The sequence below is a fragment of the Malaclemys terrapin genome, chromosome 10 (genome assembly GCF_027887155.1).
Source record: "Malaclemys terrapin pileata isolate rMalTer1 chromosome 10, rMalTer1.hap1, whole genome shotgun sequence".
Taxonomy (NCBI): domain Eukaryota; kingdom Metazoa; phylum Chordata; order Testudines; family Emydidae; genus Malaclemys; species Malaclemys terrapin.
The window spans coordinates 70,498,514-70,514,833 of record NC_071514.1 but is presented as its reverse complement, the minus strand read 5'-3'; the positions used below and the strand labels follow the sequence as shown (position 1 = coordinate 70,514,833).

Sequence of the window (16,320 nt, the reverse complement as noted above, 5' to 3'; positions counted from 1 at the left end):
GGAGGCTGTAGCTCAGACCGTTGTTCACTCTAGTTTCCCTCCCCCTCAGACAGCCTCCCAAAACAACTCCAGTGAGGATAGAGCTCAAAAATGTGCTCAGATCCAGTACAATGGAATTCATCATTGTCTCTGTCTATACAGTGAGCTATAGCTAGTACTGACCTAAGCTGGATGAATAATGTCATACCCTGACATTTTTTCCTCACAACAGTTGTTTCTCCAAAGATTCCTGGATCCAGCTGAAGAATGTCAAGGCCACAATTCCTTCCCTCTCTTAAGAGGCCACATATAGCCCTCTGCACTGGGGCAAATTTCATCCCAACAGTCTGTTCCCTTTCACACACCTTTTCCTCCACTGATCACATATTTCCTGATGTTTAGACAAAATATTATGAAAGTGGTTTAAGGCTAATTCCTGACCATGTGTTTTATGGCAAAGATTTGTACACACGAGTGATTAGAACTTTACCTCTTTCTCTGACGTAGCCACATCGTTAAGCCAATAGTAGCAGAGGATTCCAATTATTGATATTTTCAGACAAACATTCCTACAAAGAAGAAGTAACTATATTGATTCCTGTTAAACAAACATGGAGGGATGTGACATCGGTTGCACATCACTCCTTTCTAATACATTTGATTCTGTGAAACACATTGCAAGTGAGATGTGTAACATTCCATGTGGGAGAAAGGCAGCAGTATTTGCACATTGTCCTACACTAGGGATGTCAGCTTTAAAGTAGAGTGCAGCTCCACTTGGCCAGCTTTAGAAGACACTCTCGGTGGAGCAGGGATGATGGTACTTTGTATTGCTGTAACCAACCGTCCCTCCATTTTCCATCTTTCCCACACTGGGGTCTGCACCACAGGCTGAGCAAAGCCCAGTGTATCAGGATATGCTTGAAAGAGAGGGAAACAATACACTTGCCTCCACTGAGGCTGTGGCACTGTAGCGAGCTCCAAGTACATAACAGGCAGCATTAGAGGTGGAGTCACAAGTCCTTTGAATGGAGCAACTGCCCTGATGCATAGCAGGCTGCTGCTTTCAGTACTCTTTCGTCATGGGCCTTACCGTTGACAGAAAAAGTGCAGCAGCTTCAGGCAGCTCGTGCGGCTAACTAGGAGAGGATGGCACTGGATACCTGATAATAGTGGCGTAGAGCTGATGTCTGGGATACTGGAATTTCTCTATGAGTCCAAACAAGGCGAAGCAGAAGGGGATGAGGAGGTTGAGGAGAGACACAACAATGGGCAGCACTAGCGTGGCAGCCTCGTTTTCCAGCTCACTTTTGTTACCTTCCAGGAGCTTAAAGGGAAAGAAAAATAAAGCGTAAGAGAGCCTCCCCTCAGAATTGTCTTTGTGGAACAGTTTGTACACTGCGATGCCTGCATTCTCTTGGAGAGTCACGGCTCTGCATTTAACCTATGCTATCATGCTTTCATATGCCCAGTCCTGCTAGGATGGACCTCTGTACCCACACAGGCAAGGGGAGGGCACTCGCAGATCCAAGTGCAGTACTGGGGGCTTAGAGTGCACCAGACAGCATTTTCTGTCTTTTCATTGTTTTTCTTTGTAGTACCTACCCTGTTTCCCCGAAAATAAGACAGTGTCTTATATTAATTTTTGCTCCCAAAGATGCGCTAGGTCTTATTTTCAGGGGATGTCTTATTTTTCAGAAATGAAAAATGCCTTATTATCGGTGGATGCCTTATTATCGGGGAGGTCTTATTATCGGGGGGATGCCTTATATTACAACGAGAGGCAAAACTGTAAGTAGGCCTTATTTTCGGAGGATGTCTTATTTTCGGGGAAACAGGGTAGCAGAATAAGGCTACTGGAATCCGAACTAAGCAATTCTTCCTGCTGCCTTCTAGGCCTTGATTATTTAAACTAGTATTAAGTTATGGAAGGTTATATGAGCCTATTAGCAGAAGCAACACCTATGATGCCTTATTGTCTTTCAAGCCTTAATCATGAATTGTCATTAGCACTCAAGAGTCCAGCATACCAATGTTGAAGCCTGTGTTTCCAGGGTAGCAGTTTACCAAACCTTGTCCTTACCTGTAGTTCATTTCTTGAGAGGTAGTAAACACCAGCACAACAAGCAGCTGCTATTCCCAAGGAAGCCACCCAAACCACCAGATGAATAGCGATACGAGCAATTTTCTGCTTTAGAGAAAGGTTCAGTACCTCGAGGGTCACTTCAGACAGGGATTCCTGCAATCAAACACTTGCTAATTAAGCATAGGCCTTAGTCAATAGTATAACAACAACAACAACAACATCTAGCTCTTACCTAGTGCTATTGAGCAATAGACCTCAAAGTGATTTACAAAGGTTGTTAGTATCATTACCCACATTTTATAAATGGGGAAACTGAGGCATTGAGAGGGGCAGTGACATGTCCAACGTCTCCCAGCAGACTAGTGGCCAAGCCAGGAATAGAACTCAGGTTTGACACATGGCCAGAAAGGGTTAAGCAGCTCGCAGGCTAATTGATGCAGATTCAACCTTTAGAGACATGTTAGAAAAGTATGTAAATGTTAATTAGGGCCACTGCATCTTAGATAGGCTAGAACTTTGAAATGCAAACTTGTATTGTTACTAATACTAATTGTATGCATTTACTTATATCTTCTTAGATGTTAGCCATGTAAACAGACAGTTCCTGTCTATTACGATAGCTACGGATTCAGAGATCAAAAGGGAATATTAACATTTAGATGAATCTTGGGTGAAATAATGTCATTGTCTATATGTCTCTTTAAAGTTTGTGATAAACTGCTTAATGGATAAATTACTTTATGTTAATCCATGTAGTTAATTACCCATGACGTTCGGGAAGCAGAAGGTTACATCAAAAGCCTATTGTTCGCCCAGGTCAAGAGGCTGCTAGAAAACTGTATAAAAGACTCTTGGGATCTGATTATTTCATTTCAGATCTGCCTGATGCTTTATGCAGGGGAAGCTTAAGTCATAAAACTGAGATCTCCAGTCCCACCTGGATCACCCGGAATATGAACATTGGACTATAACCTGTGGACTAAGTCTGAAAGAACTTTTTGCAGCTATAAAGCTCACCATCTCTACTATAAAACTGAACTTAGAATTGTACTCATGTCTGTATGTAATACTGATCTTTTAACCAATACTCTCTCTCTTTTCTTTTTTTTAATACATTTCAGTTTAGTTAACAAGAATTGGCTGTCAGCGTGTATTTGGGTAAAATCTGAAATATTCATTAACTTGGGAGGTAATGTGTCAAATCCTTTAGGATTGGTAGAACTTTCTTATATGATGAATAAGATTTTCAGTAATCTTCAGCATATCTGATTTGGGTGTCTGGGTGGAAGCCCAAGGCTGGGTTGCTATAAGGGAACTGTGTTTTGGCTTCTGTGCAACCAGTGAGGTATTGTGGAAGCTGTTTTATGTTAGTTTGGTAACTCTAAGCATTGGGACATCCACTAGCTTTGGGGACTGTCTGCCACATTCTTTGCAGTTTTCCCTAATTGAGTAATATCAGGGTGGCCCCCAGTACCTTGGTCACACCAGGTCTCATAAATCCCAGGCCAGTGCTCTCTCCACACCTGTCCTAAGTGACCACTCAAGGGATAGAATACAGGTGATCTCTTAGGGCTGGTCTCCACTATGGGAAGATTGATGCTGCTGCAATGGATACAGCAGGGATCGATTTAGTGGGTCGAGTGAAGACCCACTAGATCAACAGCAGAGCGCTCTCCAGTACTCCATCTCTCTTAGAAGAGTAAGGGAAGTCGACTGGAGAGCATCTCCCATCGACGCAGCACAGTGAAGACACTGGGCTAAGTTGATCTAAGCTACGTCGAATCCAGCTACATTATTCACATAGCTGGAGTAGCATAACTTAGGTCGACTTACCCCGGTAGTGAAGACAAGCCCTTAGTGCAGGCAGCACAGTTGTACTCACTATGTTTGGGGCAGTCTCTTGTACAAGTTTCATCATACTTCATAGTTAGGGCTACAGCTCCCAACGGTGCCTTTCTACCTAAGTGATCCAATACCAAGAAAACCAAACTCACAATGATAAAAAAGGCCAAAAATAAAGGAAAAAACACGAGCTAGGGGCAAGGCACCGTTCGTTCATGTGCACAGCCATATAGGATATGCCACAATGAGGGAGAGAAGCATGTTATATGGAAATAATCTCAGTTAAATCAGCAGTATGCTAGATAATGCCAGGCAAAGAACAGTGTGTTCCCCCCACCTTCTAGCTAAAGGCCACTGTTTGGCTGCAGGTCTGAAAAAAAAAAATAGAGCTGGGCAAATATTCATGCCACAGTTGTAGAGATTCAACTGCCAGGACAAAAAAGAAGGAGCTAGAAAAAAATTCCTTTAGAAATATGTTGTTAAGCCAATAGCAGGTAAGTAAATGGCTCCTAACAGAAAACCTTCACATAGTCAACTAGTGGGGCAGGAAGAAGTTGGATCTCTGAAGTATCCGATGGCACTTTCTTGAGCAAGTCATACATTCAAACCCAGAGTTAGATCTGCTCACACGGGGAGAGGATTTCTTTCCGATCCATTTCATTCTGTACCTTTATTTGTGTACTGAGATTGCTTTGCTTCAGTTTCACAGCTTTCTCATTGGTTATATTGAAGTCCCAGATGCAGAGAAGCTTGGCAGCACTTCCAGAGTAAGTCTGAAGATTGAGGAAGTTCTTACAGAAGGACTTTGCCATGCTGCAGTAGAAGTTACACGCAGGAGATCAGTATTAGGGAAAGGCAGGGAGTCTTTGAGAGGAAAGACCCAAATAGGGTGGGGGAAAAAAAATCAGTCTTGCAAACTACAGAAAACTACCTTCCTTGATTAGTGAATGTAGAGTTCAGTTACAGTCACTCCCCTTTCCCTTTATGCACATTTTACAGATGGGGAAACTGAGGTCAACAGGTCTCTTTACATACCCTGCTACTTCCTGCCTTCTTTTCCCCTATTCCATGTCAGCAATGGCTGCGTCTGAAGGGCCATTTCAATGCAGCAAATCACTCGTGGAAGTTATGGACAGCAGCATTCATAACGGGATTACACTCAACTGACTAAGCCAGAATTCTTCTGGGGGGTCATTGGTGTCTTTGCAGTGATTCTACACCCTGTCTGGTGGGTCTGGCAGCACTTTGGACACTATGTAGCCCTAAACTGGGGAAATTTGATGACAGCGTATTTAATTTCAGCAGATTCTTTTATTACTATCAGGAACTAGAAACAGGAATTCGTCAACAGCAGCATGTCCAAATTAGTGGCCAAGGATATTATTACTACTAGTAGACGCTCTTAAAATGTGAATAGCATTTTTGTCTTCATACAGATATATCCATTTTAAAGTGCAGGAGGAATATATAGTTATTGTACCTGTACACCAAGCTAAAGAAGCAGATGATGAAATAAATCCCAATAGTGAAAATATAGGCCAGCTGCATGTTATAGGAAGAATTGTTCTCAGTTTTCGTGATTGTAGAGTTGGTGTAAAAACCGTAGTAGAGCACTGTTTTTTTAAAATAACCCTAAAATGATATGGAAATTGGATTAGCACTCAAAAGACATGCTGTTGATTGAATAAAGTGGAGTACTCAAGGGTCTGATCCTGCAAAACTTGATTGACAGGAATAGACCCATTCACCCCAATGAGATCACTCTTGCTAGTAAGGTTTTTGCAGGATTAGGCCCTCCTTTCCCCCCAACTACTGATCACAATTTTACAGGTGCCAAGTGCTTTTTGTGGCCAATGAAGCACCCCTCCTTTTCCTAGAGATCGACGTGAGGAGCTGCAGGTGCACAACACCTTGAAGGAGTGGACCTTAGTTAAAATTATTGCAACTGGCATTAGATCAAAGGTTATTTGGCCACCTTTCCGAGGACACACTCTGTAAATACTGTACTTTAATCCCTTCTTGCTATACTTTTACTTTGCATCCAGAAACTTAGGAACACAACAGTTTTACAACTGAAGACTGAGAACTGTTAACTGAAATGCACAAATGCAACATTGCAAGAGAATTCCAGCAGGAATATTCATATTTACCCTTCTTAAAAAAACAACATGGCATCCTCACATTGAGAAGGTCTTAGCTACCAGTCTGGGTTATTATTTCACTAAATAGACACCCGCCCCCCCTCGTGTACAGTGGAAATGATGCAACCTTTTTGTAAAGGTCAGGTGTGGAAAAAGCTAACCTCCCCCAAAAAGGAACAGCTCCTCCTCTCTGACCAAATAAACAACCAAACAGTAGCTTAGTGTCAGTAAAATTAGCACAGTATGGGATACTGGGATGTTTTCCTTTAGGTTTTTCTTCCCCCAAAAAATATTTAGATATTTAGGCCCTGATGGTGTAGAGATCCCAGCACACATTTAAAGGTCCATTCGAATAATGCCCCGCTGACTTCAACACGTCTCTATGCAAGGATTTGCCCAGCTCCTTGCAAAAATCAAGAATTCAGTGCTTATGAAATGTGCCAGGTTCACAGCATTGGAAACGGAAGTCCTTAACATATCTGCAGAAGCAGGATAGCATAGGAAGATTCACTGCTGATAGTGTCTTAGGATAATTCAGAAGGGGTTAAAGGATAATGCAGTCTTCATGCCTATTCAATCGCTCGCTGAGAGGCTGTCAAAAAGGCACCAAGCAGTTTTTGAATAGGACACAAATACTCTAGGAATTAGAGTGAGATCAATTAATATCATACAGGCTACTGGGCAGCTTATGAAACTATAAGGCAAATTAAAAATTTTACAGTGACCAGAAGAAAATAAGAACACTATTAAAACTTCCACCACTACCCTGAGCTGTTACTAGAAAATACTTCTGGCTATTTTTTTACATTAGGATGATTTTATAAAATCTCTCTCTTGTATACAGGACTAGTTTGGGCCCGCCTCTACATACTTACAGCCCCGGTCAGAAGCTCCAGACCGTTGAACGAAAGGTTATTTGGTCCTGATGCTATAAGCTGTGGGATTGTTATGAAGCTGAAGTTTACAAGGAATGAGAAGATGTTGAAAGTCAGTAACCACTTCAGAAAAACAAAATAGGAAAGAACACTGGTTCCAAACTTGCCACGGATGACTTTCAGAGTCTTCTGCCATAGTTGCAATAAGTGCAAATATTCTGACAGGCCATTTTTAAATCGCCGATAGGACTAATATTAGAAGGAGATAGAAATATGATCATTAACAGGCAATCTGATACTGCACTTGTTACATAGTATTCAAATTAAAGTCACACAAGACAATCCCACATTTCTCATATTTGTATTTTTAAATTAGGAACATTTTCCCTCCTTCACTTTCTTCTCATTTGTAGGATGCCTTTCCTTGACTTGAGCTCTTAAATGCTACCATAATCCAACTTAATAAATAAAATAAAATAAAATAAAATAAAAATGCAATGGTTCTTTGGCCTATTGGCAAGTAAAGGTAACACAAGGGAATATGCTATGCAATGCTGGAGTGAGCAATGAGATCCTAGTTAAAAAAAGTTTTACCCAACTTGTGTGAACAAGGCAGGTTACACTTACCAATGCTGTTTTGTACAGACACTGTGTACAACAGTTAATCTGAGTACTGGAGCTCACAGATTTTTTTGTTTTCTCCATGAGAACTTTATTCCTGTGGAACAGCATGGAGGAGGGTGATTAAAACAATGAAGAACTTCTCATTTAACATACCACATTGTGTTTAACAGACTCCTGCAAACACAAATGTTATGCACGTGCTCAGGAGCACAGCTGGGCAGGATATGGCCAGCGTATACTTTTGAGAGTTTACAAATTTTTACCATCCTAAATCTGGACAAAAGGTCAACATCACAAAAAATTTAGCTAGCTGAAAAAGCCCCCCCTTCCCCCCCCGCCAAATAATAAACAAATAATTTTCAGTTTGGGTCAATTGAAACATTTTATTTCAATTTCAAGATTTTTAACGCTTTCAGTCTAATTAGTTTCACATTTCAAAACAGAAAGTTGTTTCAAACCAGAGCAAAAATCAGAATTTTTCATTAAAATTGTCAGAAAAAATCATTTTGACATTTTATAAACTTTTTTTTTTTTTAAATTTCAGGTTGGAAAATTCATCTAGAAATCAACCTGGTTTTGAAAACAGTTATAGTTTTGACAAAGCAGCATTTTTCAGAAAAAAAGATAATCAAAAAATTCCCAGTCAGCTCTACTCTGTAGCAGCCAAAAAGTTACTAAAATGTGGACTTTAGGGAGAGCGCTTTGCTGTTTGTCTTTCTGTTAACTGGCATCTGCTTCAGGACAGACAAGTCTGGTGCCAATCTAACCTCCTTGCATCTAACACCTGCTTATTGTTGGTGATGGGCTTTGGATATCCTCTACAATGGCACTGTGATAGTGACAAATCAGCCATTACTTTCAACCTCTTTTGCTTGGCGTCTTCTCCACTCTTGTTGCTGAAAACTCTTTTGAAACTCTTAAACATCACAATCCACATTTCAAATGACATTTCTTATATAAGCAGAACAGATATTGCTGTCAACGAGAGGAAACATTGCTCCCATCGAACAAAAATGCACATCCTGCCATCCTTACTGAATGCTGATTTGACTTGTAAGATGCTACTTTAAAACAGGTTATTATTTTCCAGTTGTTTTGTTCCATAATTGACCGAGAATCTAGAGAGGAAATATGCAGACACCTGCATTTGTTAAGTAGATGCCAGAAACTGTATGTGTGTTCACATTAATACTAAGCTGTAATAAACATTGTGCTTTACCTGATGTCTCTCTTTTCTTTCATGGTCTTTGGTGTCTTCTGGATTGCTTTAACTCTCTCTCTGCTGGACATGTTTGCAAGATTTTTGATCAAGTTTTCTTCTGTAGGTGGGATGTACAAAAAAATTATATCCATCCAGAACTTTAGATAACATCTTAACTTTTATACAAAGAATGAGAAGAGGAAGACTGGAAATAAGACATCCAGTATACTACCAAGACTCAGCTAAACGATGGGAAATTGAGACCTAGTGATTGCTAGCATTGGTATTGCACTAAATATGCTTAGTTTTCTGGAATGAATGTTTCTGTAATACATTGGGAGAATACAGTTTTTAATGCTTTCAAAAATTATCCATGCCCAGTGATGGTTTACTGTTAGTACAATGGGCTGTAATACAAAATAAGCAAAAACATTGACTCAAGCTTTTCAAAAAGGTTCTTACTCGCTGTTTTTTCTAGTGGGGTTTTGGTTTCTATATTTTCATAAAAAACAAACCTAGTGAACTGAAAATTAATTCTGTTTAAAAAAGATATTTAGTTAGTAAATTTAGTGCTAATGGAAACAAATTGTACTTTTGCTGAAAAGCTTTTTAGATATGGTGCTCTGATCTGTTATTTTGAGGCTTATGCGTTTTAATAATTGTCAGTTTGAGAGAGTCACTTGAATGTGAATCTAAAAATGTAAAATAGCATCAGCTAGGGCATAAAAGCCATGTCTACACTAGTTTAAAAACATGTCAGGTAGCATGTTAATTAACACATTAAAATTCTAGTGTAGATTAAACAGTTATCATTTTAACCCATGTTAGCCAGGCACAATAAAAACTTGTGGGGAGCTTAAGGTTTACCACAACCAGTTAACATGTGTTAGAACTACAACTTGCCTTATCTAGATAGGATTTTAGCACAATTAATGAACATGTTAGTTAACATGCCAAATATACATCTTCTTTCCTAGTGAAGACAAGGCCAAATATTGCAAAACACAACCATGTCAGGCTTTTACACCCAACTCTTGCTAATGTATTTAGCAAGCCCAACCCTCATCACCCCTACTGTTTCACAGCTGGGTTTCTCTAGCGTAGAGACTGCCATTTGTGGCAAGTGGTTTCAAGTTCTCTTGTGGTTCTATATTGGCTATCAAGGCCTTCCACATTTTTCTGGGATAAGAATATATTTAAATACCCCATTATTTCTCTAAGTAACTTACCTTGTTTATATTTGTCTTCGTTATACATTTCTGCATTTGAGTCTAGTCTGAGAAGGCTGGAAGGCATCCTGTAGACCAGGTCAGCTTGTCTTCTGTTATATCTCTGACTGAAGCTACCTGAACAAGACACACTTTTTAGTGAACTAAGAAATTTAATGCCAAATTTGCTTAGCCAGACCTGTTCATTACGCATTCACTTTCCACGTAGTCCAGCTAAGTAAAGAATACCCATCCTCCCACATTTGATGTGTAATTTTTCAGACTTGAAAACTGAACTTTAAGGGCCAGACTGGGATACATGCACCGTAAACCCTACTACACAAGGACTCACACTGACTTCAGTGAGATTATTGCTGGAATAACATACTATTCAGCATAAGAAAGGGTATCTGAATCTGGCCCTAAGAGATAGGCTCCCGTTTTCTTATCAGAGTTCAACACATCTTCTCACCCCTATCCCAATATTCAAAAACACTGACATTTCTATGTTCACTGGATGCTTATACCTTCCTCTATTGAAGCTGAAGAGCGAGAAAAGTTTACAAACACCATTTTCTGGTCACTCACAGCCACTTGGGAAGAAGATGCAGGCAGCTCAGAGCTGCATTCCCCTTCTGCATTTAGATTTCCTGGGGTTAGAAGACCAGGAAAGTCTAAAGTGTCTGCTAACAAATGCTCCCTTTGTGGGTCTTCAGCAATTTCTCCCTTCAGATTTGAATAAACAACGGGGATAGTAGCATTTGTACTCAGAGCCAGTTTTCTTTGTATCCATTTAAAAGGATTAGAGAAAGGAAAATATGTTTGTCTTTTTTCTGAGGTACTCCCTGGACTCTCAAGGTCTGGATGTTTATCCTTCAGTTGATTGCTCTGGATATCCATTTCCCAAGCATAAAAAGTCTTAAGGAGAAATTTATTAAGTTTCTCTCCCTCTCTCTATGTTTTATAATGAGGAATTTTGAAACAGGTCATTTCCATGAAGCAATAGAATTGTTACTTTCCAGTAAGACTCCAATTTCCCCCCCAAATCAGATGTTAACCAGATCCATTTACATGTTCCTAAAAGGTTAAAGTTGGTTAAGGATAGCTAAGAGAGGTGTTTTTCCAGCGTACCTAGGCAACAACTCTAGAAGAGAATTCTTCATTATAGGAATTCTAGAAGCAGCAAACAGTTACCAAATATGTCAGAGTGAAAAGGATTACAGGATACTGAAACCTGATGGATCTACAATATAGTCTGTTATGCAGGGCACAGCCAATAAATTGCCACTAATACAATCATTTTAAGACTGACTGTGTTCCAGTATCTAGTCAAAGAGTCAACCCTACACTATTCCAGTCCCAAAGGACATGTCGTTTGATTGCCTGGGTGGTGGGTGAACGCGTCCGTGGGGGAGGCTCGCCCCTCCCCCTCTGCCCAAGGCCCACCCCTTTAGGTACTACTAAGCACTATCCTTCACACAAACACGTGATGGGCCAAATTCTCTGCTGGTGTAAATCCACTGACATCAGTGGAAGCACCGTAGCAAAGAATTTGGCCCCACAACCCCCTGAATAACTTCACAAGTGATTTACAGGGGTACAGCTGCTTATAGGGAATTCACATTTAAATAGGTGACTCTGCTTCATACCATACTCTTCATTTACAGCTGGGGGGGTGAGGCAAGGGAACAGTTTGCATGTCCCACACATACATTTTTGAGAGTGAAAAATTTCTTCTCAGATTGAATCATGACGAAAAGTCAAAATCTCAAAAATATTCACAAAAAAAAAATCCAGGTCAATCAAAACTTTTTGTTTCAACTTCAGCCTCTCCCCATCCCCTTTGAAATTAAACTAAAAGGTTTTAAAAGTGAAAAGTCACTGAATTGGAAAGCCTGATGGTTTTGTTTTTAAAATGTCAAGACATTTGGACATTTTCCCCCCTACAACTTTTTTTTCAAGTTGGGAGATTCCTCAAATCAAAACCTGTTTCATGAACAGTCTCAGTTTAGATAAACAGGCATTTTTTGATAAAGAAATGATTCATCAAAAAATTCCCAACCACCTCTATTTTCATTGCCATGAGATGGGGTCCAATCAAAAGGTTCCAGGAAGCTCTGGTACAATGAAGTAGTGTTGTCAAGAAATATTTTGATATTTAATGGTGACTAGGATTCAGTGAGGACTCCTGGACAATCAGCCACCTGAACTAAATAAAGAACCTTCCACATTCATTAGTATGAAATACCTTATCAAGGGATAAAGTCTGGTTAGTTTAAGCCTAAGAAAGCTGTCATCCTCCTTTGGAGATTAAAGTTTCAATGTTCTCATTGGCCATTCCATCTTTGCGCCTTAAGCCTTACCTCCATCAGACACATCAGAAGATCTGCGTATGTAAGGACCATCCATGGCATGAAACGTGGAGGGAGATGTGTATGCTAATTCTGGCTCATACTCAAAGGAAGGATTAGCTGTTAGAGGGAAAAGCAGAAGCATTAAGCCACAAAGAAATGTTTAAAACAGTTCACAGAAGATTGGGTTTGTTGATATAGTAATAAACTCAGTGCTACTGTGTATAGCACAACAGATCCTTGAATTATTCTCGTCCCTCGTTCTAATACTGTACACCCATTTAAAATCCATCATTATATTGTATAGTATAGTTACACCATGCCGTAGACTACTGAAAGGCAAACGTAATGATGCTAGCTGCCTACATTTTCAAGAGTAGCTAGTGATTGTGGGTGTTTCAATTTTTGGAGGCTCAACATAAGACATCATAAAGGTACCTGATTTTCAGAAAGTGCTCCAAAAAAACAAAAACAAAAAAATGGGTGTTAGGACTGAGATTCCCACTTTGAACTTTAGGGTACAAATGTAGGGGCCTGCATAAAAACTTCTAAGCTTAATTACCAGCTTAGCTCTGGTTCGGCTGCCACCATTTTCAATGGATTCCCTCCCTGGGAAACCTTGAAAAACCTTCACCAAATCCCTGGTGAAAACAAATCCAACCCCTTGGATTTAAAACAAGGGGAAATTAACCATTCCCCTCCTTCCTCCCACCAACTCCTGGTGAATCAAGATCCAAAACCCCTTTGGATCTAAAACAAGGAAAAAATCAATCAGGTTCTTAAAAAGAAGGTTTTTAATTAAAGAAAAAGGTAAAAATCATCTCTGTAAAATCAGTATGGAAATCAACCTTACAGGGTAATCAAACTTAAAGAGCTCAGAGGACTCCCCTCTAGTCTCAGGTTCAAAGTACAGCAAACAAAGAGAAACACTCTAGTAAAAGGTACATTTACAAGTTGAGAAAACAAAGGAAAACTAACACGCCTTGCCTGGCTATTTACTTACAAGTTTGAAATAGGAGAGACTTGCTTAGAAAGATGTGGAGAACCTGGATTGATGTCTGGTCCCTCTCAGTCCCCGAGAACGAACACACTTCCAAACAAAGAACACAAACAAAAGCCTTCCCCCCCCCAAGATTTGAAAGTATCTTGTCCCCTTATTGGTCCTTTAGGTCAGATGCCAGCCAGGTTACCTGAGCTTCTTAACCCTTTACAGGGAAAAGGATTTTGGAGTCTCTGGCCAGGAGGGATTTATAGTACTGTACACAGGACAGCTATTACCCTTCCCTTTATAGTTATGACAATGGGCCTCATTATGGCGTCTCAAGTTGGGCACCCAGAAAAGAAAGCACCCAAAACCCACTAATCACTTTTTAAAATGTAGGTAACTAATGTTAACGTTCTGTTTTTCCCCCTCCCAAGCACAACATAACAAAAAATAAAACTCTGGAGTGACAGGTTAGAAATAATCCTTGCTAAAATGTTCTTTTTTAAAAAAAAAAACTAAGGGTTTTCCTCCCTCTCATTTTGCCCACAAAGATGTTACATGTTAGTTTCCTAAGAGGGACACTTCTATAAAACACGCTCTGGCCTGATCCTGCCTTGAATGTAGAGCTCCTTTAGAAATCAAGATGAGCAGGTATTTGGATCAACTTCAGGAATGGATCCCCAAAATACTGTTATACATAGGATTTTGCTATGTGGAATTACATACTATGTGGATTTCCATATGGATTTGTGTTGGGTCCAGCCGACCTCGATGCGCTGTGGCTGTATCGGAAGCCAGGCTGCATCGAGGCCATTGGTATAGCCATGGGATAATCCTGGTTTCTTTGTCCTCTTCCACTGCGACCTTCATAGGAATTGTACAACGAGTCATCATCCAGGGAGGACTCAGGAAGGTTTTGGTGAAAGGATGAATTCCTTTCTCTGCTGTGTGAGCAAACAAACAAAAAGGAGGGACTAACAGTGACCAGAAAGGTAAGATATATCTATTTACTTTTGTTTCTAGATGTGCAGTAGTCAAACAATTTTTTGATATAAATAAGTTATGTATCATCGTACTTTACCACATTTTAAAACATTTTCACAATATACAATCCTTAGAATCAAAGCTCTGACATAAGTGCTAATCATGAACTGAATTAAAGAGATGAAAACTTCAGTCCCACTGAAGTCAGTGGGAGGACCACTCAAAGTAAGTATATGCATAAGCATTTGTAAAATCAGGCTCCAAGCTCCAAGTGTGCAGCAAACTTTTTGGCTGCACATCTGCTGAAAAATTGATAAAACCAACAAATCCCTGGTACCTGCAACTATAAATCCTGGAACACATTAATTTAAAGTATAAAATAATAACAAAGCCACTATGACAAATGTAGAAATGTAAAAATACAGACAGAGTAGTTGAGGTATGATTGAACCAACTACTGTTGGTGCAAGGTACAAGTTTTCAGTGACACAGAGCTCTTCTTCAGATCTGTACCTTCCACCAACAGAAGTTGGTCCAGTAAAAGATATTACCTCACCTAACTTGTCTCTCTCATATCCTGGGACCTTCATGGATGAAACAACACTGCAAAAGACAAACTCCACAGACATTCTCAGACAAGAACTAAGGAGTGATTTAAATGAACGGCAAAAATAGAACTGGTAACAAGTTCCATCCCCCACACTCCCATGAGTTCTAAATATTCAATTTCCTTTATTACCAACAGTACTATCGTTCAGAACTTTTATAAATTATTACTCAAACTTACCTTCTGTCAATCTCCAATGTCTCAGAGTAGTGATAGTCTGGGTTTTCAAAAGCTTCATTATAGTGATAAGTCATGATGAATCTGATTCCTTGATTGTGGGTGAGAAATCTTCTTTACCCGAAGTCTTTATTGCTTCAGTATTATATTAGTGGGTGATTCATTTTGAATCTAATAAAAGACAAAATTTAGATCCAATAGATTTTCTGCCTAATAGCAAGGAACAAAAAGAATAGATGTCAGCATCTGAACAAGACAAAAAATGGCTTTATTCTTCCTGGAGTAACAATGAATAAAGCAATAAGATCTGTATAAATGGAGAACAGTCTCAAGTGATTATAGCATCATCTGGGTCTTATTTACCCTCTGGACAACATGTATTTACTGGTAGTTACAAAGATAGCAAATTTCACTATGTAGAAATACAAGCCCTTATCTAAAATTAAAGCACTAGACTTGAGCATGAAGATTTTGTGTAAAAAGATTTTCCCAACATTTTGACAACATAGAAACCAGTTTTTTTTTAAAGATATATAACAAACCAATGATCCCTGATCTACAGACTGATCCTGTTTCTCTTTAGATACATTTCACTGATTTCAACCCGGAGCCCAGCTCCTGCAATTGGCACATCTATAGAGATTTTCATCTGTAGATCTGAAGAGAGGTGGTTAAGTATAGCTGGTTATGTCTTCACTGCTTTAAAAAAGGTAGTTTTTTACATCGCAATAGCTACCTCAGGACTGGTCTACACTATGAGTTTAATTCGAATTTAGCAGCATTAAATCGAATTAACCCTGCACCCGTCCACACAACGAAGCCATTTATTTCGAAATAAAGGGCTCTTAAAATCGATTTCTGTACTCCTCCCCGACAAGCGGAGTAGCACCAAAATCGATATTGTCATTTCGAATTAGGGTTAGTGTGGCCACAATTCGAAGGTATTGGCCTCCGGGAGCTATCCCACAGTGCACCATTGTGACCGCTCTGGACAGCAATCTGAACTCAGATGCACTGACCAGGTAGACAGGAAAAGCCCCGCGAACATTTGAAATTTATTTCCTGTTTGCCCAGCGTGGAGAGCACAGGTGACCACAGAGAGCTCATCAGCACAGGTAACCATGCAGGAAAAAGAGCACCATCATGGACCGTACGGGAGGTACTGGATCTGATCACTATATGGGGAGAGGATTCAGTGCTAGCAGAACTTCGTTCGAAAATACGAAATGCCAAAACTTTTGAAAAAATCTCCAAGGGCAT

The 16,320-nt window shown here is 39.8% G+C and overlaps 1 protein-coding gene across 5 annotated transcripts in view; it reads right to left on the bottom strand.

Moving 5' to 3' along the window:
• TMC5 (transmembrane channel like 5) overlaps window positions 1–16,320 on the bottom strand; it is a 50,089-nt gene that overhangs the window by 17,597 nt on the left and 16,172 nt on the right. For all 5 annotated transcript variants that reach the window (XR_008446453.1, XR_008446454.1, XM_054041838.1 and 2 more), the window contains exons 2-13: window positions 15,064–15,231; window positions 14,019–14,236; window positions 12,320–12,427; window positions 9,978–10,094; window positions 8,767–8,866; window positions 7,551–7,641; window positions 6,924–7,172; window positions 5,388–5,539; window positions 4,576–4,720; window positions 2,063–2,218; window positions 1,143–1,306; window positions 470–548 (exon numbers count right to left, since the gene is read on the bottom strand). Coding sequence is in view for 3 of the 5 variants with exons in the window: in XM_054041838.1 (XP_053897813.1) it covers window positions 470–548; window positions 1,143–1,306; window positions 2,063–2,218; window positions 4,576–4,720; window positions 5,388–5,539; window positions 6,924–7,172; window positions 7,551–7,641; window positions 8,767–8,866; window positions 9,978–10,094; window positions 12,320–12,427; window positions 14,019–14,236; window positions 15,064–15,137 (1,653 nt within the window). In the remaining 2 variants the exon portion in view is untranslated. The remainder of the gene's footprint in view (window positions 1–469; window positions 549–1,142; window positions 1,307–2,062; window positions 2,219–4,575; window positions 4,721–5,387; window positions 5,540–6,923; window positions 7,173–7,550; window positions 7,642–8,766; window positions 8,867–9,977; window positions 10,095–12,319; window positions 12,428–14,018; window positions 14,237–15,063; window positions 15,232–16,320) is intronic.